This window comes from Erithacus rubecula, assembly GCF_903797595.1.
Source record: "Erithacus rubecula genome assembly, chromosome: 15".
In the NCBI taxonomy this organism is placed as follows: Eukaryota; Metazoa; Chordata; class Aves; order Passeriformes; family Muscicapidae; genus Erithacus; species Erithacus rubecula.
In genome coordinates, this window is record NC_136667.1 from 2,091,160 (window position 1) to 2,117,775 (window position 26,616).

The 26,616-nt window shown below is 37.4% G+C and overlaps 1 protein-coding gene across 4 annotated transcripts in view; it reads right to left on the reverse strand.

The window, feature by feature from the left end:
• Positions 1-26,616, reverse strand: part of PCDH11X (protocadherin 11 X-linked) — a 394,642-nt gene that overhangs the window by 41,173 nt on the left and 326,853 nt on the right. The window contains exon 7 of one of the 4 annotated variants that reach the window (XM_079319076.1): positions 19,701-19,765. The exons of the other annotated variants lie outside the window; for them this stretch is intronic. Coding sequence (XP_079175202.1) covers positions 19,707-19,765 — 59 coding nt within the window. The 3' untranslated portion in view covers positions 19,701-19,706. Of the gene's footprint in view, positions 1-19,700; positions 19,766-26,616 lie in introns of those variants that run through there. 4 annotated transcript variants of the gene reach the window in all.

Genomic DNA, 26,616 nt, shown 5'->3' on the forward strand with positions numbered 1-26,616 from the left:
CACCCTCCCAGCCGTTTGTACTTTTACTACTTGTCCCTTTCAATTCTCCCATGTCAGAAATTTCGACCTTAGAATTGTTCAGAGGGATTCTGGAATACTCAAATTCAACATATAAGTGCAAACATATGGATGAACCAATAAGGCCTGAAGAGTTTTAATGAGTGAGAATTGTGCTATAAAATAAACTTAGGAAAGATGAAAATTAATCCAGGCAACTGACAGAGTTTTAGGGGTTTTTTGTTTGGTTGGTTGGTTTTGGGTTAGATTTTTTTTAATGGGAGGAAGTTATAAGATTGAAAGAAAAAACAAGTTTCTAGTCACATCCTTGATTATCTACCTGGTTTGGAGTTTTTCTTGTATCAGTCCTTTGGCTTTACAACCAATGCTCCTTTTTGCACAGTGCCTGATACATCTTGGAGGCTATTATTAATAATATATAATCCAGCTAGACTTGCAAATGATTTCTTTCTCCATTTATTACACCTGCTCAGGCAAGTTTGACAGACTAAAATATTCACTTAAATGATTCCTTGATTTACCCAAATGTAGCAGGTCAACAGTAGGCCAAAACTTACATTCATATTTTAAATTGGCCTTCCTAAACCAGGAAAGGTATTTAATTAAAACACCAAATCTCACTTTATTTGAGACAACTCATAAACATCCATTAGGAAGTTTATTCCTGAACCACTGTTAGTGTGGGGTTTTCTTCTTGGCTATGTGTGGCTCATTAAATATCTGTTTTTCTTCTTGCTGGTGACAGGTGAGTTGGGCCATGCTGTAATTAAGGACAGTGTTAACAGCTGTACCAGAGACATATTTCAGTGAAGCTCAGTCATGCTAAAACACCTGAATTAAGGTGTTCCATGAACTCAGGAGCTGCTATTCTTTAATAGATGGCACAAAATAAACACCCATGGGCACATCAGGTACTGGCCTTGCTAAATAGGAGCCATTTGACCAACAAATACTGGCCAATCTAGATTTTAAATGGGAAAATTATCATTCTTTAGCATGCGGATTTACTTGTGAAACAGTGCCTTGGACTGCACTAATTTGTACTTCAAATGGAGCCCTGCAGATGAGAAAGAACTGAATCATTTCCAAGTGTAGTTGTTAAACATCCATAAAAAAATTATTCTCTTTCTGTAGGAACATAAGACAATGTCTGTGTGGATTATCATAGGAGGGGCTACCTAATGGGGAAATATAGAGATTACAATCCTAAAATGAAACAGAAAGGACCAAAAAAAACTCCATCAGTGGGGGAAAAAAAAAGAGAAATTGCAATCTGAATGTACCTGGTATATGCAGAATAATTGTCAAAAGAAAAAACAAGGAACTTAAAAGTACTAACTCAGGTGAGGAGGGTTCTCATCAGAAATTGTTCATTAAATTATCAGTGTTACCCTTTTGTCCCAATAAAATAAAAAATGAAATAAATGAAATCTACCTAGATGCTTACAGATGAAAATTTGCAATCAGTCTTCATAATTATTGTCAATTAAGTTTGCAATAGATCAGAACAAAATGCATTGAATGCAGCTGCTTCCAGCTACAACCCCCACAGACTCAATCCTCCCATCCTGCCCTCTCCTCCTTTAGACTGTGACATATTTCTATATTCTGTAAATTATCTGAATAAAGAAAGCACACATTACTATAGTTTTGCTCAGCAAAAGTCACTGCAGAAAAAAAAATAAAAATCTGACTACATCTCATGTCAGCTTCTGCTTTGCAGACAAAAGTGATAGGTGCATTGCTTCTACAAGGATCGTGACAACCACATCAAATAAACTTCATTTTTTCATGGAGTAAACTGACAGTGACATTTCATATGGGGAGCAGGGGACAGATTTTCAAATCTATGGAAATCTTTGACAGCTTAGATACAAAACCAGGCTGGGATACTGCAGACATGTCAGGGAATAATAAAATCAAATTTTTCCATAGACAATAGAAACGATTTTACAATTTACATATTTATGGGCTTGTTCAGTTACTCTACAGCAAAGGGAATAATCACCATATTTTCCCAAATCAATCAGTAATTCACATTCATGATATCTTCTATTCTGCTTTAAAAAGGAGAGTTGACTCCCCTAGAAGTTCAGGTGAAAGATTTCTCATGCTTTGCCTTTAGATCTTCAAATAATAAATCCAATTAATTACAGACAATTCCCTTTAATTGAATAACAATTAATTTTCAGTTTTGTGGGGCAAAGAGAGGAGAGCTTTATAAAACTCATAAAGGCAACTTCTGCAAGGTGATATCAGTTCCTTTACCTCAGTCCCTGGGAAGTAATGGGAGGAATTGACTGAGCAAAGAAAAAATTTGGATTTCAACTGTGTCGAAGCCAGATTAGTCCAGAATCCTAAATGCCAATTAATGCAAATAGTGCTGTTTCCCTATGGCACAATATAAAAAAAAACCAAAAAAAACAAAAAACAAAACCCAAAACAAAACAAAACAAAAACAAACAAAAAAACAAAAAAACAAAAAAAACCACCAAAACAAAACCCACAAAAACCAAACCAAACCAAACTAAAACAAAAAGCAAACAAACAAAAAAAAGAAAATCAGCTGTTAATGGAAATGGAATTTTGAAGTTAAAGAGTAAGAGCAGCTTATGGATTTCAGCACTTCCTAGATGCTATACTTTATTAAGATTTTGAACATTTTAATTAAAAAATAATCAATTTCTTCTGTTTTCAAAGATAAACTCTCCTGCACAATTCATGGCTGTCTTGTTTGTTCCCAACCCAAGTGAAACAGCAAGACACTTCCCAAGGCACGAGCAGCCCCCGTTTATCTAAATAGAATGTTAACATCCAAATGCGATTTTCACAGATTAAATATTAATAGGTGCATGGATAGTTTGCTCAAAACAAAAATTAGCTACAATTTAATATATAAAACTACTAATTCAGGATACAACCCAGGCAGTGTCTCCAGGAGTTTGTAACAGATGATGGTGTAAGCAATGATTATGAGCAATGACAATGAGATAAAAATATCAATAAAAGAAACATGCTGAATGTTAGGAAAGATTTCACAAAATAACTCTACACAGTTTGAGTCTAAACCATTACATGTGACAACCCATTATCTTACAGCACCTTAGTCCTATAATTATGTTAATTCTTGTAACAATAATGTCAATCAAGATGGAAGATCTTCATATTAAAAAAAAACCTCAAGTATCCAGATCCCAATCTATGTGTCACTCCAATATTTTATAAGATTTGCTTACATACAGAGCTCAAGGTAGGAGAAATAATTCTTTAGGATTAAATATATATCCAAGACTTGGATTTATTCTGTCATTGTTCCAAAATCACCAATAATGAAGTGGAAATTATTTCCCTACTCCATGCAGGGAATTCCACTTTAGGCACTTGGACTGTTCTTGTGAATCAGGAAATCAAAATGTTCCCACCCCACACTCCTGGCACACTGCAATATCTATTTTATTGTATTTGCATGTTCATGTCAGAGGCTTATTTTTTTCTCCAAGGAGAGAAATTCAGATATAGTCTGAATTATTCAGAGAAACAAGTCAGAAAGGCAGCACTTGCTATAGAGCATAAAATATGACTATTATAATTCCACCAAAAAGAAAAAAAAGCAATGCTTTAATTACTTCCTGTCTAAAATAAGCTTTGAACATACAGAAATAAACTATCTTTTATTGTTCAACTCTTCTGTGATGGTTTTCTCTTCTACACAAAGAGAAGAAACCTAAAAATCATCACTTTCCTTGGGAAGACATGGAGGGAGATGGCAAAGGAGATGACACAAAGTTCACCCACAGTTTTGGATATCAGAATGATAGTGATTTTGTATAAATGTGGTAGAATCAACCCAACTGAACCTTAATATAAAGTATTTGACACGTGCAGGAAACTATGAGTTAATCTGCAGAAAGTGATGATAAAAGGAGAGATAAGGTTTGCTTAAATATTGCAAAAATACATTGCAAAGGGGAAAAATGAACAGGTGGGCAGGAGATTTCTTATCCAGAATTAATGGATTGCATAAAAATCCAGGTGCTGTGGGGTCTTTTGGTGGGAGGAAACTGAGAGCCATCAGCTCAAAGGGCACTGGAACATCAAATGTGAAGAACAGGATGACCTTGAGAAGGATGGCAAAATGAAATTTCACACTATTAAAATTTAAGAGTACTAATAACAGGAGATGGCAGCCCAGGGGGCAGTTCATGGGAAAAGCTACAAGATGAAAATATCTTTGGAATCTTAATTAACAGCATGACTGCATCCCAAAATGCTTCCACCCTAACTTCCATTTACTCCCACATACTTCTTTTTAATGCCTCCATTTCCCCATTTCTTTTTCAAAGTATCCCCTTCTCCTTACAGAACATGAAGTTATGGAATTACAGAGGGGTTTCAGACTGGGGAGAATGGCTCTCTGCAGAACTGCCCCAGCTGCTCCCTCCCTAAACATTCCCAGTTAACATGATGGTGAGAAAGATAAATGCACTTTCCTGCTCTATATTGGTATTTTTGGTATTTTTCTATAGATATCAAGAGGGATTCATGCTCTAATTCAATGCATGAGGGTCTCATCTAGAGGGTTTATACAATTCTCACAAACAGCAATAAAAAAATGAAGTTAGATAGATATGGGTGTAGAAAATTACTCAAGCTGGCTGGTGGATGGTGAACTCTGCAACAAGCAGACTAAAGGCTGCTTGCTCCTTTGCCTAACAAAATGAATTCCAAAATGCATTTATAATTTTTTTTTTTTTTTGTTTAAATGGATCAGAAGAATAAAAATTAGCAAATTAAAAGAATAATGTTGGTACAAAACAAATGCCGTGAATAAATTGGCACAGAAATTAGAAAACTTGAGAACCATTAAAGGGATTTGATAGCTCCAAGCAGTCATAAGTATCATTTTTAAGACAGAGCCTGACATAAAAGATATTATGTGATATGGTTGCCAGAAAGAGAGGCTGATTTTGTTTACACAGAAGAGTTCTGTGCTCATAACTCTGAATTTGGCAAACTGCTTGTGCCTAAAATACATGACATACTTTAATCACAGGGATCTTTCTTGCTATATAGAATAGTCACATAAGACATTTACTTTAAAATATTTATATATTCAGGCAGGCTTTAGCCAGGAAAAAAATTGTTAGATCCAGACATCAATAATTTTACATAAAAAAACATTTTTGAGTTTCTATTGTTTTATGAAAGAAAATATGGCTATTATATATAAATACACATATATATGTGTGCAGGTTTTTGCACAAAATTGTGTTTGAAAAATGTGGATACTTGGAAAGCAACTACAGACATTCTTGGGTCTTATTCTGGATCCAGTTTTGCAGCCAACAAAACTATTTGTTCTTATAACTATGGGCAACAAAACTTAAGTGTGCTTAATTGGTCTAGCAATGAGTTAATTGGTCTATTAATTGCACTGGCACCATTTCTTTCAGGAGTGGAGGGGCCAGCTGTACTATTCCAACTAATTAAAAATTCCCTCTACCGACAAAATATAATTTTATCTCAACATATTTTTTTAACTGACCAAATTTTAGTTTTTGAAAATTAAAATTAAGTCCCTTTTTTTTTTTTTTTCAGATAAAAAAGTAGCACAAGTAATTTTGATTTCTCTTCTACAATATGCTCTAGAAAAAGATGAGGGGGAAGCCCTAATGTATTTTTGGTCAGTGATTATTTTAAAGGTTTTACACCCACAGTCTCTCTGTTTCTTTTAGCATTAAAAAGTGTTTCTTCTTTCTCTCCAAAGGGGAGCTACTGCAGATCTCAAAACTCCTTCAGTCTCTGAGGCACTTGTCACTTATATAACCAGAATATAATCCAGTACAGAACCAGAATATAATCCACAAAAATGCTTTGCAATATTGGGAGTCTTTACTCCTGCTTATGGAAATGGGAGTGTTGTAACCTAAATCTCTGTAAAACTCTTAATGATTCACATCTCTTAAACCTCACTGCAAAACAGACACAGCAACAAGAAGTGGGGTTAAGGATCTGAGTGAAAGTTATGCAACAGGTTAAAGGTATTTAAAGTAAAGAAAGCAGTTTTAGAAGCATGAGCTATCTCTTAGTGGTGGACTCCAAACACCCTTGGAGCTCCCAAAAATGAGTGTGGAGCCTCTCCCACTCCAGAGTCTTCTGAAACACCCAAAGAATTGCTTTGTTCTTGTTAAAGCCTCAGTGTAGCTGGCTGCCAGTCCCATGGAAATGACCCAACTCCCATTTACTGAACCCCAAACCCTTTTTCTCCTGCTCACCCTGTGCAATGAGGGGACACTGCTCTCCAAAATTCACACCCCCTGCTCCAAAGACAGTGACTCTAAACCCTTCTATCCTCCAAACCCTTCTTCCCTCTCCCCCCAGACCTGGCAGGATGGGCTGGAAGCTCAGGAGCTCTGCCAAAGCCTTCTCCCCATGCAGGAGCTGACCTGGCTGTGTCCTGCAGGGTCTGTGCTCTCTCAGCCACATCCCCCTTCTCCCCCAGCTCAGGAAGAGTCCTTGGGGCTGAGGCAAACCCACTCAGTGTTTAGGGGCTGGGATTTCTCCAAAGGAGGACACAGCACAGCCATCCCTGTCCCAGCACAGCCAGTGTCCCCCTGCTGCTGCTGCTCACTCAGAGCCTTGAATGTGGGGTTTAAATCTTCTCCAAGTTAAAAAAAAAAAATAAAATCCTCTTGGGATTGCTACAAGAAGATGTGATATGTGATGCAAGCAATACACATGGCCCTGAGATTTAAGAATGATATTTGTTTTGCAAAGAGCCTTCTCCAGTGAGTGCATTAATTCTGAGAGCGAGTGCTTGAGTGCTGCAAGATCAAACCAGCAAGAGAAAAAAAAAAAAAAAAAAAAAATTAAGCTAAATATGTATGATCCCAGAAAGAAAATATTTTAAGCAAAGATTGGTTTTTAAGAAAATGGCTTCATGCTGTTCACGTATAGTTCAAGTTTTCCCTTATTATATAAAAATAAAAAATGTTTATTTCTTTGGATGGCTTGTCAGTATGTGTCAGTTTGGAATGTTTATGATAAAATGTCAGCACAAAGCTGCAGTATATCAGGCCCCTTGTGTTTTAACCCATTTAGTACTTATGGTTCTATCTCAGTAACTCTGTACATAAAAAAATGGATAATATTTTTTCCACTTGATAAGTCTACACTTAAGGGATCCTGGTGTATTGAAACAGTTATGCATGCCCTGCAGGTTACTTATTTCTTTTTTTCCCTCCTATTTCCAGATCCTCATTTATTTTTGTTTTTAACGGAATTTAAAATTAAGGTTTTTTAGTGCAGATAAAACAGCCAAGTGCTCACTGATGCTTTTAGGAAAATCCCTCTTTTGAATGCAAAAGCTGTTGCAGTTCCACTCTCCATAGCAGATCACACAGGAAAGTCTAACAAGCTTCTGGTGAAGCACTTTTTTTTTATTTTATATTATTATTCCAGTCAGTCAACTGACAACAGCTCCAACCCGGTTAGAAATCCTTTAAACTGCACTTCAGAAATCACCATCACAATTGCTACTAATTGGCAGTTTTGCTGGCAGCCTCAGGAAAAGAAAAGCAGCAGTGACTGAAGGGGCCATGGAGAGAGTGAGCCCCTCCTGCCTGCCAGGAATCCTCTCCCAAAACTGGGCTGGGCACTCCTGAGGCACAGGGAATTTGGGAAAAATCCACCTCCTGCTGCTTGTACCTGTGGGCAGCATCCCCTGGGCACAGGCCAGCCAAAAGGGGTCAGAAAGCATAAGAATCCTGCAGGAAATATTGCTAAAATATATTTTGAAATGCTTACTCTTGAACCTTGCAGGTTGCTTTTTATGATTTTTCTAGCTGACTGCAGAAAGGAAAACAATGGAGGCAGGATGAAAGCAAGCCATGAGCTGGGCTGCAAAACCTGAGCTGGGGGAGGATTAAACCCCGGAATCATTTCAATAAAATTTTAGAAGCCTTTGTCTCAGTCTCAGTTGTTCTGAGTGATTTGATTGTAACCCATCACCACCCCCCAAGCCCCCCTTGGGTACAAACCCCTTTCACACAGCTCCTGTGCACCAAGGCTCTGCACTGGAAGTGCAAAACTCAATCCCACAAACTGCTAATTCCACCTTTTTTTTTTTTTTTTCCCAATGGTTTTTGATTCCTAATGGTATGTTAGGACCACAAAAACAGCATCTAGAATTTGTTAGGAGCTTTTTGGGAGCCATTTATCTTGAGAAAGACCAGGCCTTAGCTGGTGTTGAGGCAAAAGCATTTTCACATGAGTGAGATCAGCAGAAAGGATGTAAATTACTGAGGCAATTGCCCTATTGACTGTGTGACAGAATGGCTTCCCCACTGTGTGGCAATTAAAGCATTGTGCCATTCCTTTCTTGAAAAGCTCTGCTGCAAGCAGCCAAACACAGAGCTGGAGCTTTGCACTTTGCTTGAAGTCCCATCCCAGCTGGATACACACAATATTCCCCTGTAGCTATGGGGTTGCTGAGGCTCTTGGGCTGGCTGGGCAGGTAATGTGCATAAATCAAACCAACCTGTGCACCAGGGTCAAGGAACACCAAAGAAATGATTGCATTTCTATTAAGGGACAAGTCACATCTCCTGGTTTGAGTACTGAAATCTTCTCACTGCCAGATGTGCAATAGCTGGAGGATATTCCTGCAGCAAGACTGACTGGTCCTGCTGCTGACAATTCCTTGCTATTTCCCCTAAAGATGGCTTAATGAGATTAAAGTCTGCAAAGTTCACCTTATGGTGAGCAGGTGGAGAATTATAGATCAAACTCCCCATCAGCTCCTGCCCTTGTGCCATGGAAAAAAAAAACATCCTGAGTGTCCAAAAAGCAGCTGGATTTGCCAAAATGCTGCACAGGAGATGGAACAACTGCACTTGCACATCCCCTCAGGACCAGGGCAATGCAGCCAGGAATTACCTGCATGGTTCTTACCTGGATGAAAATCCAAATTACTTCACAATGGGAATAATGGACCAGTGAAAGGGAGGTTCAGGTACCAAAGGAAGTAGAAAAAAACTATTAAACTATTATTAAAACAGTACTCAATATGTATATTTACATATTATAACAGTATTAATTATATTATTAATTATTATAACAGTACTAAATACTAAATATTAAAACAATACTAAAATGTACTGTTCATGCAGATGTCAGAACAGTTAAAAACAAAAAACAGCAATATCAAAACCCCACAACCAACCCCAAACCTCTTGGCATTTCTGGATAATTAGGTAAAAATTGAACTCTTCTGGTTAATAAAGGTTAATATGTTCTTGTCAATATACAATATACTTTGGGTAAATATTGTGAGATATAATAGTTTTATGTTAGTGTAAACCAGCACAACCATTGTTTTTCAAATATATTGTGAAAAAAAAAATTAAACCTCTTATTTTTCCTTGCAAGGGAAGCAGTTGCTGGCAGCAATAAATATGTTTTCTACTTCCTGATTTATTTATTGTTCTGTCAAACTAAGAACATTTGAAGTATTTCCGCACTAAATATATTCAACTTATCAAAAATCATGTACAGAATGAGAAGTGTCAGAATAAAATTAGCAAGATTTTCTTTTAGTGTAAGTCATAACAAACAGAGCTTTATATTTGGCACAATATAATTCTTGCTTTAAAGTCAAAATTTAACCTTTAAATAAACTGCAGAATGAAAAAGTGGAATCCTGAGGAATTTAGGAACAATATGTTGTTATGCATATAATCTTAATTAAAGGAAATGACAGCACAACCATAATTATGAGACCCACATTTGATTGACACCTGATATTCAAGTGAAAAATGAGTAATTCTGTGTTTTTGGAAAAGGAAATAACATAATTTTTTTGTTCAGCATGTTAGTCAACAGCAGTAAGGACGTGCAGTATGAGAATTAACACCCACAAGCTTTTTGCTTAAATAAATCTCTACACTTCCAACTGCCAAGTGAAAAAGAGGAAATGAATTAATTACAAAATCTTAACAGAAATTTTCACCAAATCGAGTTTCTAAGGAAAAGTGACTTTAATCAGACTTTTAGTTTGCTAAAGAAGAATTCTACAAATAAAATGGTAAAAGTGATAGATACTTAACAGGGGCGTGTGATTAAATCAGAGCAATTTGAGTTATCAGTCAAGTCAAGAGAGCTCAACTAGACCTGATCTCCAGTACCTGATTTCCATCAGTGCCAGGTTACAAAATGCTGTTTTTTCTAGTTATCATCTGGAGGAAAAAGCAGTCCTAAATGCAAATTTCATTTTAGTTCCAGTGGCTGGGGGCTGGGGAGAGACACAGCCCCTCTCACAGATTTCCCAGGTTCTTGCTGCCACGTCAGAAGGGCAAAAACCAAATATTATTGATAATATTATTGATACCATTAAAACCCTGGAGAGGAAAGGGTGAGAATTTATTGTGCTGAAAGATGAAATAAGCTGAAGTTCAGATCATGCCATATCATCAGGGTGGACTCCAACTTGCCCAGACTCCAGATGGAGATGGAACAGAGCAATAATATAAATTAGGGTGGAGAAATCCAGCCCTGAAACCTTTCAATCTCCATTCTCCTACCCCAATTAAGCCAGCAGTGCAATGTTTGGGAATGTTTCCTTTTTGTTCTCTCTGAGAAATGCTCTGTCCTTAATTCTCCCACAATTTTACAGGTACAAGAACATTGACTTGCACTTGCACTGACTCCATTTCAGCTGAGTGAAGCTGAAATTACTGCTCATCACCCCATGGCTGCAGTGATATCCCTCAATTTCAGGCTGACACCCAGGATGACACAAAGTGGAAAACTCACCAGAATAAAGTATCTTTCAGCTGGCAGAGTAACCCCATTTTTTTGGAAATGAAAATGTTCTTACAGACACTCAAAGATGCATTTTAAGGAGGACAACACTGCACTTGAGTTGTATGCCTAATTTGCAGTGCAAAGATAAGAAATCAACTGCTTGTTCTTGACTCATATTTTCAATGAGCTTGTTATTTGCTCTGCTCAGTGTTTATGCAAGAAAAATTGCTCATTGAAAAGTAAAGTAGAAAAGAACAAAGAAAAAAACATTTTTAGCTTAATTTTAATTTGTGCATGCTGGGCAAACAGCATGAATTTTCCTGTAAAAATTGTGTTGAAATTGGAGCCATTGAGCTTGGGAGTGTTCAATCTCAGTTTTGCTTGTTTAACCAGTTCTTGATTTCTGAGCAAGTGAATCTAATGCACTATGCTTGGGGATGTTTCTTACTGTATTTCATTACAGCTGCTGAGAATTTAAAGCAATTAGCTTTTCATGTTTTCTCTCTGTTTCTTTTTGTGTAGTGTTCCCTACCATGGGACTGCTCTTATTATCTTATATGTTAAAGCTCATCAAATTTGTATCCTTATTTGCCAGGCAGAAATTAGCAGAGAGCTATAGGAGCTGCTCTGGAGTTGTGCTCTGTGCATGCTGCTGATTTCTGCAATATGCTGCTGCTCAGAGATCAGCTCCTGGGTTACTGCTTTGCCTCAGGGTCTAAGCAGATGTTCTCAGTTTTGGGAACTTCACGTGAATTTGGACACCAAACTCTGTGTCCTTGCTATTGCCAAAGTTGTTTGAAGGAGCTTCCACACTAGAGCAGGACATGGGTTCCAACTCAGAGTTACACCTCTGACACAGTACAAAATAAATTTTATTTTGCACAAATGGAATGACATTTAAACTTTGGATCAAGTTATTCTCTGCTGTGCCCATATTTTGTGGCCTCTTTTGATAACAATTCATATGTTGGCTTACACAAAAGTTGCATATGCAACTCTCAGAAAATTATTTTTGAACACTGTCCCAAATTCTCTAGCACCATTCACAATCCTGTCTGTGGCACTCCAACATTGTGCACGTGGCATCACAGAACACAAAGAGAATATCTTCATCTCTGGATAGGAACAAGATAGCCTGCACAATCAAACACATTTCACAGAGACAAATTGTGACAGACACTTTAATGGTTCCCATCATTGGTGGTGATGAGATGTAAGCTTGTCCTTGAATGTCATTTTTGTTTTCTGCCACTTTCTGGATACACAAAAATATGTAGGCAGTAAAACTAACAGTTGATGAAAATGTATGGCTTCCAGTTGTAAGAATTTCCTATTTGACTCATGTTAAGGACATGAAAAGAAAAGCTGAGAAATCTTTTCAGAATTCAAAACCCAGCTTGTACCCTGCTCAATTTTTACTCCATCTCCACCAGTTAACAAAGAGCCAGTTAACTCTGGTGCTCTTTTTGCTACAGATGGTTTTTCCCTGTAGAAACGAGCTGACTCTCCTTTAATCAGAACGTGCAGTAGACAAATGAAGCTGTGTGAGCACTCCAAACCTTCTGAATGCCAAGGGAACTCAATCTTTCTGCAGCAGAATACCTGGAACAGTCTGGGGCTGTTTTCCCTGGGACTGGGAGTGTGGGGATGGACCTTCCCTGCCTTAGCCCTGACCCACAGGCACAGCTCACAGCCAAGTGCAGCCACCTCAGCTCCTCTCACTGCTCTGCTGGGAATTTTTAAGAAGTGGACTGCATTTTTCACACTCTTAAAGACTCAAACACCCCTCTTGAAACAGCTGAGTCATCCTTTACATTTTTATTTCACATATTTCAGTCTGAGGACAAGCTTAGGGTCCTTTTCTTAAGACTGTCACAAGGTTAAAACTTTTTTTTTCTCTCTTTTTTCTCTTTTTTTTTTTTTTTTTTTTTTTGGTGGAATGCAGTGAGTACTTTACACCTAAACCTCTGTTCTGCATTTTGACAGTAAGCTTGAATCTGGTAATCTAAGAGAGGCAAAAAAAGCAGTCTCAGCAGACATGCTCCAACCTTGTGTTCGACCATATTAAGAATTAATACTTAGTCTTGCCGTACAACCCAGCTTTAATAAAACCCCCTAAATCCTCTTGGCTGCTGCTTTGACAGGGCAGCATCAATCCCAGCACTCGACTTTTGTATTTTTTAATTCAATAGGCAGCCAGACAAGCTGCCTTTATGGGATAATGAGGCTTTTTACACAGTTTCAGGTTTTTGCCGTGTTGACAGGAAAAAAAAAAAAAATAAAAGGAAAAAGCATCTTTGAGAATGATGGATTTAAAAAATATTTTAAGAATAAATGCTTCCTGCATATTAAATGCTTCTGATAGGAACAACAACTTGAACTTTCTTTCAAACTATTTAGTGTATCCTAAGGAAACGTGGATTTGGGTTGTGCCTTCTTTTTGTATCTTCACTGGTTATTTTTGACAGAGAAGCTTTAAAGTATCACCAGTTTAGGGTGAAGGCAAATCTAAGATTTCTGACACCTTCTTGTGCCTCATTTTCTTGCACTTTATATGATTTTCACATCTCTAAAACAAAACTGCTACTTTTTGGCTTCTTGAGGTTTCTCCTCTAGTTTCTTTGGAAGTTTTAGTACTGTTCCATCTCATTTTTTTTTCTCATTTATGGAGTTCTGTTCACTTCTTTTTCACTGCATACTTAGTTATGTTTGGCTCTTGATTGGGAATTCTGACCTCTGAAGCATTTCACCTTTAAAAACACAGGTAGTGATCAAAACAGTTCTGATTTCAAACTCATTAACATTTAATATTTCAAATCAAGAGTCTTTCAAGCCTGGCCTCAATCAGCAGTTTAGGGCTGTGGCCAGACTGTAGATTTTGTTGTATCTGTCCCTTAAATGAGTGCAAATATTTGCATTTTGTCCTGAATGCTGCAGCAAAGTTCTGCCAGGGTTATATGATTCAGAAATACAGAATTTATGCAAATAATGGACAAATAAGCCATGTTATTGGGATTTGCTTAATTAGCTGTTCTGACTTAATCAGGGATACTCATCACCAGGTAACACAGTCTCAGCAACACCACCTTTTGGTGTCTTAGTGCTTTTCTGGCAATCAGTGTTTTTGGCATGCTGCATGAACATCAGAGCAGCTTCAGCTCTCTCTGCCATCCTCCAGGGAGGTTCAGACCCAGCTTCTCCAAACTCTGCAGATTTTTGGCTCACAAGGATTGGTGACTTGGGTCCCCTCTGACTCTGTTCTTTGACACTTAACACCTACTCAATACTGTTATAGAGAGTTTTTTGATGAAACATCATTTCAGAGGCTTTACCTTTCTGACATCTCTGCTACCAGCTGATGTTGGGAACTGCACAGAACAGCATTTATTAGGGGGAAAAAAACCCAAAAAAACAAAACAAAAGCCAAAGAATTAAGGACTCTAAAACTGCAAAGGAAATTGAGAGAATAAGTATTTAGAGCTTCCTCTCTCATTCTTGATTTTTTTCCTCACCCTGCTGACAGAGACCTTGCCTCTGTAACCTGATAATTTAGCTGTTTCAAGCTCTGCATCTTTTGACATTTACTAAGGCCCTCAATTGATTTATCTCAGTTAAGTACATTCATAGGTTGACAGTTCTTAATCATTTATTCTTATCTGCCCAGTCATGGCTGTACAACCCAATCTCTCTCAATCTTCTAAGGAAGGAATTACCACAAATCAAAACCTTTAGGTAACAAACCCCAAAACTTAGTGAGCAAAAACTGATTCACTTGTTCTTTTTTTTTTTTTTTTTTAGATTTTTCTTGCTTCTTGCTCAGTTTTGGAGCCAACCTGAAGAACCCCCTGAAAAAATTCACTACATAATAAAATTCAGCTATGTCACTAGCTCTATTTATGAGGTTAACTTGTGGAAAAACTTCCCTAAACAGAATAATTTGACACTTTGCTGTTTAAGAGCCACCCTGCTTCGTGCTGGAGTCAGCAGTGATGGAGCTGAAGCTGTCAGGGAGTTTGTCTCCTCTAATAGCCAGGTGAATGTAGATGCCTGTTCACATTAAAACACATTTCTCATGCAACACAGAGTCTCTCAAAATGCCAGTTTGTGCCCTGCTGCTGCTGCTGAGCCATCCCTTCACTTCACACAGCTTTGCCCAGGGCCATGCTGGTTTCTATTCATAAAGGCTCCACATCAGTGTCCCACTGCTGCCTAATTGCAGCTGGGAACTCAAAAGAGCAGCACTGTGGCTTTTTCTAATGGGCTGTGCTTGGAAATCCCCATGCATAATATCCTGTGGCAGGATATCAGATTCCTGTCACACACCAAAACTCAGAGTCACCCATTCCACTTGTAATTGTGTTAACAGCAAATTGCCTGTTGCTGGCTTCTGGGTTTTTTTGGTTTTTTTTTTTTTTTTTTTTTTTTTTTTTTTGCCCAGCAACAATTTGTAAAGCTATCACAGAGTTTTCAAAGTAGAAGCATAACCATATTTTCACTAAATGTGTCTGTATTTAATTTCCCCCTGGCCTGGAAGGAGAGTGGGGATTGCCTTCCTCAGGCTCCTGCTCTCAGCATCACTGGAGGTCACAGGCAGTTCTACAGCCCTGGGAAACCTCCCTGATCCCTGAATTCCTGTCATGACAGCAGACTGGGACAATTACCAGCATTTCTAACTCTATCACTGTGAGCTTAGTCATAAAACAATCATTAAAAAAATTAAATAAAAAAATCTTAAAAAAAACCAAGTGACAAAAACAATAAAAAACAATGCTGAGCCCTGACATGGGCTGAGAACTTGGAGTCAGCAAAGATTTCTGAGAACAGGACAAAGAAAGAACCATGTGGAATCTGCCACCACTACTGCACTCCCACAGCCAGAGCTGCTCCCTAAGAGGGTTCTGACAAGGTGAGGCACCACTATGGCTGCTGCTCATTTAATAAAGCATTGCTGGATTGTTATCTAGAGACCTCCAAGCACAATGAGGCTTTGATTGTGCTTGCATTACACACCATCATTAAAGAAATCAGAAAATTGTCTGTTTGAGTACAAACATTGCACTTTGAACTTGGCTGCTCAAGTGCTGGATGCACACAATGACTGCAAAAAGTATAATATTGCTTTTACCAGACTAACTAGTGGCTTAATAAAGAGCAAATATGAGGTAAGGAATGGAGATAACATAAGGGATCAAAAATATTTTACATTTTCTGTATTGTATTATCAATTCAATGTCTTGTTAAACTAAATGAATTAATGCCAGGAGCTACAAGGTTTTATAATATCTGTAAATGGAAGCTGTACCAGAATTGTCCCTTTTTAATAAAAAAACCCCCACTCAGATTACAGGTAGACTTATTAGAGAATTTTGCATTAAAAGCTGTTCGAAGTTTAAAATTTAGAGTATAATTTCCACATTTCAGTGTCTGACTTTGGGTGTATATCTGCATCCATTCCACACCACATCCACTTGGAGTGTGAATAGTCTTTATCTGATCAAGGCCAGAACCTCACCCACTGTAATCATGTATTTCTGAAGGAGGATCTTATTAAAAAAAAAAAAAAAAAAATCCCTTCCCTTTCTGCATTTTACCTGCTGAACTCAATATATATCAGCACATTCAGTCATTTCAAAGGAAGAACTTCTCCATCAAAATACAGGGTTAAGTGGGACCAATCAATATAAAATATACAGCAGGGATAGGGAAAAAAAGTTCAGGTCAGATGCTTTGAGAGATATAAAATGTCACAGTTAATTTTTCACTCATCTAGACTGAAAAGGAACTGCTGAATTATCTATGAAAGTGAACTAACTTTGATACTTTGACATCAATGCTGCATAACATTATCCAACAGAGTAGAGCCTATAATCACTCCATTATTCCATTATTTACTTACTCACATGCAATGGCTGCTACCACATATATATAAAATATCTATTTTAAATATATATATTTATATATTCATATTCACACATACAGAATCACTGAGCCTTTCAAATTTTAATATTACAAGACAGTTTGGGGAAATAGAGAGGAAAATGTGGAAGCAAAGGATGTGTGTACAAAATGATCCCACAAGTCATTCAAAACTATTTCTGTGCCCAAATTTTGGCCCACTGCAAAGTAAATCATTGTTTTCTACAATCATAAATTTAATCAACCAAATGAAATTAACTTCTGCCAACAGCACTTCCTCTGAACTTTATTCTGCCCACTCAGTTGCCAATTTTTTTTCCCAATCTTCACCTGTTCCTGACTGTTCTTTGAAAAGCAAACAGCCCTCACTTTTTACAACTCCTTTGAAAGATTTTCTTTGGGTTTTGCTCCTCTCAAGTATTCACCTTCAGGCTGCTTGAAGCCAAATAAAAATAATTCCTAGCCCATGGTTATGGTACTCTCACACCAAACCTGCAAACACTTCTGCAAATTCTCTGCCCATCACCTTTAAATCAGAATTGTAACACCTCACACTGCCAAAAATCTAAATATTGCCTGCCATTTATAATGACCTGACAACCTTTTGCCATCTTAGACCGTACACCAATGATATTTTCTCCTTTGTTTTTCCTGAGACGTTTTTCTGTTTTTCCAACTTGTCTTGGTGGTAGCTATGGTGACAATGATGTCAATGAAGAACAAAATAAAATGTATCAGATAAAACAGAGACCCAGCAATATACAGAGATTGTGTGGCTCGTGATATGTTAATTTGCATTTAATAATTAATTAATCACATTAGGATTTCACATATAGATATACAAAAATGCTGGGACCTAACTGGCAGCTGCCAAGTTCCTGCAGCCTTGAAAATGAATTCAGGATTGAATTACACACAGACACATACAGGGAAAAAAAAAAAAAAAAAAAAAGCATCAGTCATACTAAGCACCCATCTGGAAATTAAATGTCAAAGATAAATGCAAGAGAGGGGAAAAAAATCAAATGAGAAAAAGTCAGTGTGCTTTCAGGAAGACACAGTCTGTTCTGAACAAAATTACCAAAGAAATGAGATATTTGCTGAATACCAAACACTTGGTCTGATTTTTTTTTTTTTTTTCATATTATGACCACTTAAATGTCTATAAAAGTACAATCTTTTTGTAAACTCTCGTTTAAAAATAAAAAATCTGTGACATCTTTCAGGGGAATTCAACTCAGGAAGAAATCCCTACACTTCCATTTCACATCTTACAGATGGCACTACATTGATAGATAAGGAAAATCCTAATGATCGTGTCTGTACATGAATTTGTGCTTTTCCTTCTGTTTCTGGAGTGGATTTGTGGATTTCTGCCCCCCATGCCCATCTGGTAGCAGCACCAGAGGGTTTCACACACTGGCCAACCTGAACCCTTTTATTTACATCAGGTGAGAATTATTGGGTGATTCACACATTACATACCACATTTGAACTTTTTGTTTCCCACAATCCTTTAATCTGCACAAAATTTGACTCCTTGGTGCCTTATTGATTTTGATATTGCCCCTCTGCAAAGAACCTCCTTTTTGTCCTGAGAATGTTTCACACCCAAGAGAAAATTACTGCAATACTCAGTGCACTCATTTTTTATTTCTTGGTGGTAGCTGAGAATCAAATGCAGAGCAAATGCCTTGATCCAGCACAGAACTTTTTTCCATAGAGCAGAAAAGGTTCTTACAAATTCACTTGGTGAAAAAAGACTTGTAATTCCATTAATTTATTGGGGAAAAAAAAAAAAAACAAACCAAAACCAACAAAATTAAGTATGTCTGACCTGATTTTGAGAAAGAGTAGAAAACATAAGAGTATTCAATTTCCCCAAAACATTAAGAAAACACTTATAGATCTTATAGCACAAAGGTGAAGTTCAGATTGCTCTTTTAGTGAAAATGTAAGAAAGAAAATAAATTTTCTACCTAATTAGCAGGAAATTTCCTGAGATAGCCATTAGGGAAGAAATGCCTATGAAAGCAGTACCATAATCAATTAGCAGGGATGCATTCTTAATTAAGTTCAAGCATTGGGAATGGTATATGCTGCAATGCTACTATTGAATTAATAATTTGTAAACAAGACTGGGGGTAGAAACTGCAGTGTACAATTCTTAGGAAGAATCCACTCTAAAAGCAATTATATATTATATTTACTTTAAATCTGGCATTTTATGACCTTTAACCTAAACTAATTAAACTCAATAATAAGATTAGAAAACACAGTGTCTTCCCAGTATAGAAGCACTTAAAAAATTATCTTTCCTTCAGAGGTGACCAGCCAAAATCATTAACATGAGAGCATCACTAGAATGAAATATTTATTCAATTTCTGCTGAAGAAATGAAAGCTCTTTCTAAATTATTTTGACCACATGCAGGGAAGGAGTAGAAATATAAACATGTTTATTCTGCTGCTTCTTCATCCCAGCCCTGGGATGGGTCTACCTCCACCACAAGTACCCTTTTATTAAAAAAAACATTACTGGGAATGACATTTTATTAAAGTTTCACCACTCTCAAAGCCTTTCTTCAGGAAAACACAATTTCTAATCTACCAACCTGATTTTTTCTAGGGCTCTTTGCTACAGGAACAAGAGAGCAGCCAAGAGCAAGGGGTGACCTGTTTCACACTGGCTGCTGCAGGATTTTGCTGGACATCCCCTGCCCTTTCCAGCTTCTGGGTGTCAGTGGCACACAGAAATTCTTAATGTTTTCCTCATCTGCTGAGAGAGCAACAAGGTTTCTCTTGGCTTTCCTATATAAATAAAGATCAAGAATAAAATATTTACTTACAAAGAGTGCTGTGCTGCCTTTTCCAGTGGCATTTCAATTTTCAGGCGAGGTGACCTTCAGAGGTTCTCTCCAACCTCTGGGTTTCTGTGGTTCCAGTGTTTTGTTTGCAATATTTCCTCCACTAGTGGAGAATTTTAACATGCAGGTCATAAACTATAACACCCTGATGTGAGAGAGGAGCTAAGGAAAGTGGTGCTTGCTGGTTAGTGTGTAAGCAGAAATGAGATCATAAAAAGAATTTTCTACAACTCTGAATGGTTTTTATTCATGTCATCTTGGAGAAGAGGGAAAATGAAATTTTAATGTTAGATTTGTAGCTATTATCACATATCCAATGACAGATATGTAGATGAGTTTTCATATTCTGAGGGGTGTTCAAGGAAGCCATTAGTCTGCACCACTTGCTTTTACTGGCACATCCTAAAATCAAAGGCTGCCTCGAGCCTCAGGGTTTATTTATATTGTAGTAGAACTGAAATAACTAAATAATCACACATTAATGACCAGAAAGTCGTTATTTAGCCAAATTAAACTAAGATTCTCCAACTCTGCAGTACCTTTGGCTGTTAGGATCCCAGAGGGATGCTGTGATAAACTGTCAGCAGCAGCCACAGTTTGGACCCACACCTCATGCACGTTTGCTAGGTGAGACCTTCCCAACATTTTCTCTGTCTCTGAGAGGAAAAGCTCCTAAAATATGTGTTGGTCTCCATCTCAGTCAGCATGGCACAGCTCTGGAGCATTTTCTGCACACAAATCCCCAGCTGTCATCCCAGCTCTGGGCTCTGTGTGAACACAGCAAACCTCATGTGTGCAACTCCAGCTTGGCTCTGCATGCACAAAATCTGGAATTCTGGTGGGTCTTGGTGTTTCCTTCAAGCCCTGAGCAGGGGCCACAGGAATCCAGACTATAAATAGCAGCAGATATAATTTTCTCCGAGGTTTCATTATTAATCTTGGATTTCTTCATGTTAACCATGAATTAAGTGGGGGAAAAAAGAGACTACCCTGAGGCACCCATAATTTTGGCTCAATAATATGGTTTAGCTACATACAAGAGTGTGCATTTTCAGGAAAAGGAACATAATTATCAATCCACTTATTTTTGGAAGCAGAGGCTCCCTCAGCAGTAAATACTAAGCACCAGCTAAAACTCAACTCACTGCTGAATGCCTTATGGGGGTGCAGGAACAAGGAGATCCCAGGCTGGATGCTTTTGGCAAGATCCTGCTGCTTGTTCACTCACTTCAGGAGGAGGCAGACTGGCAATTTGACAGGATTAGAACCTAATTTCTGTTCAGCTTTTAGTCATCCATTCATTCATTAGTATCAGATCTGCTGAACAATGTGACAAGTTACTAAAATAGCCAGAATATGTGGAGTATATTTTATTAAATTCAGCCTCAGAGCCATTGCTTTCCAGTGTATTCTACATTCAGAAATATGTGTAACAATGGTCCTCACTGGGAAGAAATGCATTCTTACATGTTAATTTTGAAGGCACTCATTCATATTCATGAAAAATTGAATATACAATATTGGATGTACCCCAGTCAAAGGCATTTATCCTTAGAATATGCCTTGTTAACTTTCCAAGGAAATGGGATCCAAAGATATCACCAGAGATGAAGCACCTGGTGATGGGGCCATTTTTTGAAATGCCTTTTCTGAGCTGCACTGTGCAGCAGGTATGCAAGAGTGCACACTGAATGCATTTTCAAAGTGACCCTGTCAAACTCTCAGTGACTGTATCTTCTCCCCTGAACTTTTGATCAAAGGCTCATGATTACATGCTGATTTTGTCAGAAACTCCATCCAGGCATGAACAGTGTGCTTGATGCAGCAAGGTCATGATATCACAAATTTCCACCCCACAAAATAATCTACCATTAAGAACTCATTTTTACCAATTGATTGCCAAAGCTCCAGTGAAATGCATCTGTGGATATTTTCTTTTTTTATACACAGTTTAGCAGATGCTCTGGTTCCCAGTGAATTCTGAGAACACACAGAAGTGCAAAGAAACATTCCCTATGTACAACCTGAGTGTAAAATTATCTGGGCAGCACATAAAGCATTGGGACAGGGAGAGTTCCATGCCTTGGTGGCTCTCACACCTTTAGCATTCCAACAATCCACATTATCACTGCATTTATCCTATCAAAACTCAAAATTGTGACAAACAACACCTGCATTTTTTTGCCTCTTCTGCACATTGGTTTGTTTGAATTTAACTACATGCTATTAACAGGGCATCCTGTTGGGTTCAAAGCTGATATTCCCTGTCAAACCTTCTTTTCAGATTGTTTTTCTACCTCTTTTTTTTGTTTTTGTTTTTCTACCTCTTTTTTTTTTTGTTTTTGTTTTTAGAATAGGAGGAATGGGACAATTTAATTGTATTAAATAGACCTATGACAGTAAAGAGATGTTTTTGAGACATCCCATAGTTTGTTTAGATTTTTCCTTAGAATTTTAAGTGCTTGTTCTTTCTCCATTTGAATGCTTTAGTTGCTGTTCCCTTTCTCTTTGGAATAAAAGAATGAAGTAAAAGCAGACTTCTTTTATTCTGGTACTGCTTCAAATTCATCAAAAGAAACTGCAAGAACTCCTGGTCAATGTTTGAAAAATTTACAGCAACTTCTAAATCAGAATACATTAACTCAGAACAGATTTTAAGATGATCTCCACAAAAATGTCAATAAATTTATTTCCTGGAAGAGGTTTGGTTTGGTTTTTGATTGGCTTTTTTCCCCTCAAACTGTAAGTCCTCCCCTTCTGTTTCCTCACCACACTGTCCTAATTCATTACTTTCTTCACTGCATTTTATAAAAGTGTGATTAGCAAAGTGTAACTGCTTCATACAGATATCAAGAAATAGATAATGTACTTTTCACAGAGCACACTGCAGTCTAGAACTGTTTAAAACCAGCAATAGCAGCAAGAGGAGATGACAAATAGCTCATTCCTTCACCTGGTGGATTTGAACCACCCCACCACCATAAACTTTTATGATCTACAGTAGAAACTTGGCTTTACCTCCTCAGGCAAACTCTTACTTGCATTATTCCCCAACTGCATGGCCCAGACTTTTTTGTCCTCAGTGTTCCAAAACTACTGGCAGCTTCTATTGAGTGCTGAAAGCCAAAATTTGCTCCTGAACCATCCAGCTCTAAGCTCTGTCACAGAGCTCTTGAGCTGCATTCCCTGTTTCTCCACAATATCCTAAAACCTCACATTAGATTATGCACAACCCTTGAATTAAAGAAAAAAAAAAAAAAAAAAAAGGACTGAAAAGAAACAACTTGTCATCACATTTTCTATAAACTGCACTTTTTATCCTCTTTTACTGTTTGTTTCTTGTTTCTTTTACTGAGCTGAATATAATTTTGGCTTTATTGCCTGCAGTTTAAACAAGTCCTTTCTCCTTGACACTTAGGCAGTTTTACCTGGCAGAGCATTAGGGGATAAATGCTTTAATTTGAGGTGAGCCTCCTTCACCTGTGCAGTATTTGAACTTTCTCCCCAGGGAGGAAGGAGTGGTGCATCCCACAGGGAATCTTTTAATTTATCTCTGAGCCTCTTTTGCATAACAGGCCACAGAATACAGAAAGAGCAAAGTACTTGTGCTGTTACTGAGATTTAACACTGCTTTTATGGAGACTCCTATTGCTATTTTAGGAGGAAGGTACAAAGGGTCTGCTAAAAATAGAAGCAAAAATCATTAGGTAGTAAAGGCAGTGGCGCAAGGCTTTGATCATTTCACAGAATCCCTCCCATCATGAGGATAAAGCACCTGGTGACAGGGTTTGACAGAATTCTGCAGTTTGGAGAACGTGCAAAGTGAGTAAACTCCTGACACGAGTTTCCTCCAGACAGCTTTTATAAAATACATAAGAAACAGTTCTGCCAGAGCCACTGAGACATGAGGAAATATTTAATAAATACTGAGCTTTCCTTAAGTCTCCCTCCTTGGCCCCTCTGTCTCCTCAGAGGAAAATACTTGTTTACAATTATTTACTTCATAACTTCACAATCCTGTCACCCTGTACAGTGTAATCACATTTCCTTGCACCCTGGCTTGGCTGCACCACATCAGCTGAGGGACAACAACTGTGAATATTCTGATTATTCCAGACCTGTGTCATAAACACATCTGTCAGCACAGGCCAGATTTGCCACGAGCAGGAATCCCTGCACAGGCCTGTTACTGATTTAGAAATCTAATAAACTCTCTCTTTTTTTTTTTCTTTTTTAACTTAACATTTTCTCCTTCTCAGTGACAATTATTAAACACTCCAAAATTGCCACTTTAAGTTGTTTAGGTTTTTTTTTGGTAGGTAAGTACTGAATCTGGAATATATGGCAAAGCACAGCAGGTTTTTGAATATTCACATAAGCTCAAGAACAAATTATTTTGGTCACATTTTACCACTCTTGGTTTTTTTTTTTTTTTTTTTTTTTTTGGCTGATGCTTGCCCATAAAAAGTTTCAAATTAAAGAGACACTTGTTTGACACATTGTCTGCAGAAGTGCCTCTGAACACAGTGATTTGCTCAGTATTGACTCAAAGTGCAATTTATTCAATGAAAGGACTCTAAGGAAAACTAGGATGCTTCAGGAATAGCATGAAGTATTGACCTAATCCAAACTTGCTTAGACAAACTGGCAATATCTAAATTGAAACAGTGCATCTGGAGGCAAGAAGGAAAAAAAAAACCAAAAACCTGGTGCCTGCACAATTTACATATCCTCCCAAGCAGCAGCATGAAATAAAGCCTGAGCTGCTGCTGCAGTGCAACCCTTCTGGCTGTGAGTAAATCTGCAAAATCCAGGCAGCACATCCTGAGCTGCCACAGCCTTCAGACAGGAATTTACAGCAGCAGAGCATCCAGACCTGCTCCTGCTGCAAGGAAAGGTCTGGAAGCAGAGTCTGTGTCACCCAGCTCCCTGCACCCCCAGAATATCCTCTGAAATTACTGGGGCCAGCATTGGGATCAGGGACAAATCTCCCACAAAGTGAAATTTCACTTTACAAATGCACCTTGCAGAGGATTCCTGAATTCCTGAACAGCCAATCCCACCCCAGCACTGCAGGTCTCTCTGTGCTTTGTGAGGTTGCACATTGTTTTTTCAGTACACTCTTTCCACCACAAAACATTGAAAATTTATTTAGCACATGGCCCCTGTTATTCCCCAAAACCACTTCCTCTCAGCATCTCTTTAGTGAATAGTTTTGAAGCAACAAAATGTAAAAAAAATTATGCTCAGTGTGATTACACTCATAATAAAATAGTTTTTCTTCCTTGTTCTTGTTATTCTTCTAGATCACTGCAAATTATTTTTTGTTCTCTGAAGGAAGGGCTTTTCTGTTTTCATTTCTAATTCAGTATTTGGAAATTGGTTCCTTTCTATTAAAAGCTAAACAAAAAGTAAATTATTAACTATTTTGAGTAAATTATTAACTATTTTCTACCTAAAATCACATGGAAAAAAAGTATTTGAGATTTGAGTAGACTAATGAGTTTAATCTTAGACTCTGAGTAAGATATTACAGAAACATATATGAACAACAATAATCAAGATTGCAGACATTATTATTTTATGTTTAAGGGCATGTTCATTGAAAAGTTGACTCCTGTAATGCAATAATCTGCACTTTGGAGTGAGCTTTATGGGTACAGCTTTATGAATATGCATTGCAGAGATGTTTTTCTTTTTCTAACTTTTTATATAAAGTCTCATATGCTAATTCTCACTGCAGAGAATCTCTGATGAGCCCTGAATTTACTTCTAAGTTTTACTCTCACTAATGTCAGAACACTTTTTCTCTATGTTCAAGAACAAAGTTTACTGTACTCAAAGGCCAAATCATTGGGAAAGTCCAAACAAAACCCAGAATATTCAGAATATGCAATGGCATAATGATCCAGTATCTGCTTTTCCTGTAAACAGCATTAATTTTAATAATATTTTCACACTAATATCTGATGCAAAGTTAGTCAGTCTTTCTTGATCTTTATTCTGATTATTCTGCTTACAAAACTCCCATGCAACAACTTCTACTCACAATGATAGTTTTAGCTAAAACTTTTACACACTAGATGAAATTTGGGCTTTTTGGCCTTGACATAAGTGATTTGTTTTTGTTTTTGTTTTTGTTTTTTTTTGTTTTTGTTTTTGTTTTTGTTTTTGTTTTTTAAGAAGTCCCCAAAAAATGCAACAGAAATACTTGGAATCACTTCCAACAGAACACAGTGCAAGATAAAACATTGTGTTTTATTTTTGCTTATGTGGTGAAACATCATTGGTGTTATAAGAAGATAATGTAGAACTGTAAGCACTGGGTAAAATATTCAGAGTGCCTCTAGTCAGGTTAATTATTGCCCTATTCCTATCCCTAATTTACAATATTCTATATGTTCCTTACTACCTGGAAATGTTACTTAGCTTTACACTCTTAGATAACATCCTAAAGTTCTTGATGCTAATACCATGCTTAATTTTAACCACTTTAGTTCTAGAAAGTATTTGGTTGATGTTCTCAAATTTCCTTTCTCATCTCAACTCTACTGGTGTCTTTGGATGAAGCAATACAATTTTATTATTTGTGTTATTAAAAATAATAGAAGCCCTTATTACAAAATAATGTCAAACCAACAGGAAGGCACAGACAGACACCTCATTTTGTCAGGTTTTTTTCCCAGAAGAAAGTGACAAGATATTATGCAGTGGAATAAAAATAAATGGAAGCAATGGAAGAATAAGAAGGAAACACAGATTTGAGAGAATTTTAAAACAAGTCCAAAAATTGTTGGGTGCCACATGCAGGAAAAAGCTGATGGCAGCATTTGAAAAAGAGATCTGGAAAATAAGAAACGACAGAACAGCATGCCTGAGAAGAAGAAGAGTGCTCAATAAAATGAAGAAAAGCCATTTTGATGCAGAGTTTTGTAGTAGGGCTGTAGATTAAATGAAAATGATAACCAGGAAATAAACAGATCAACTGGTCATTATCCTGTAAACTGAAATGT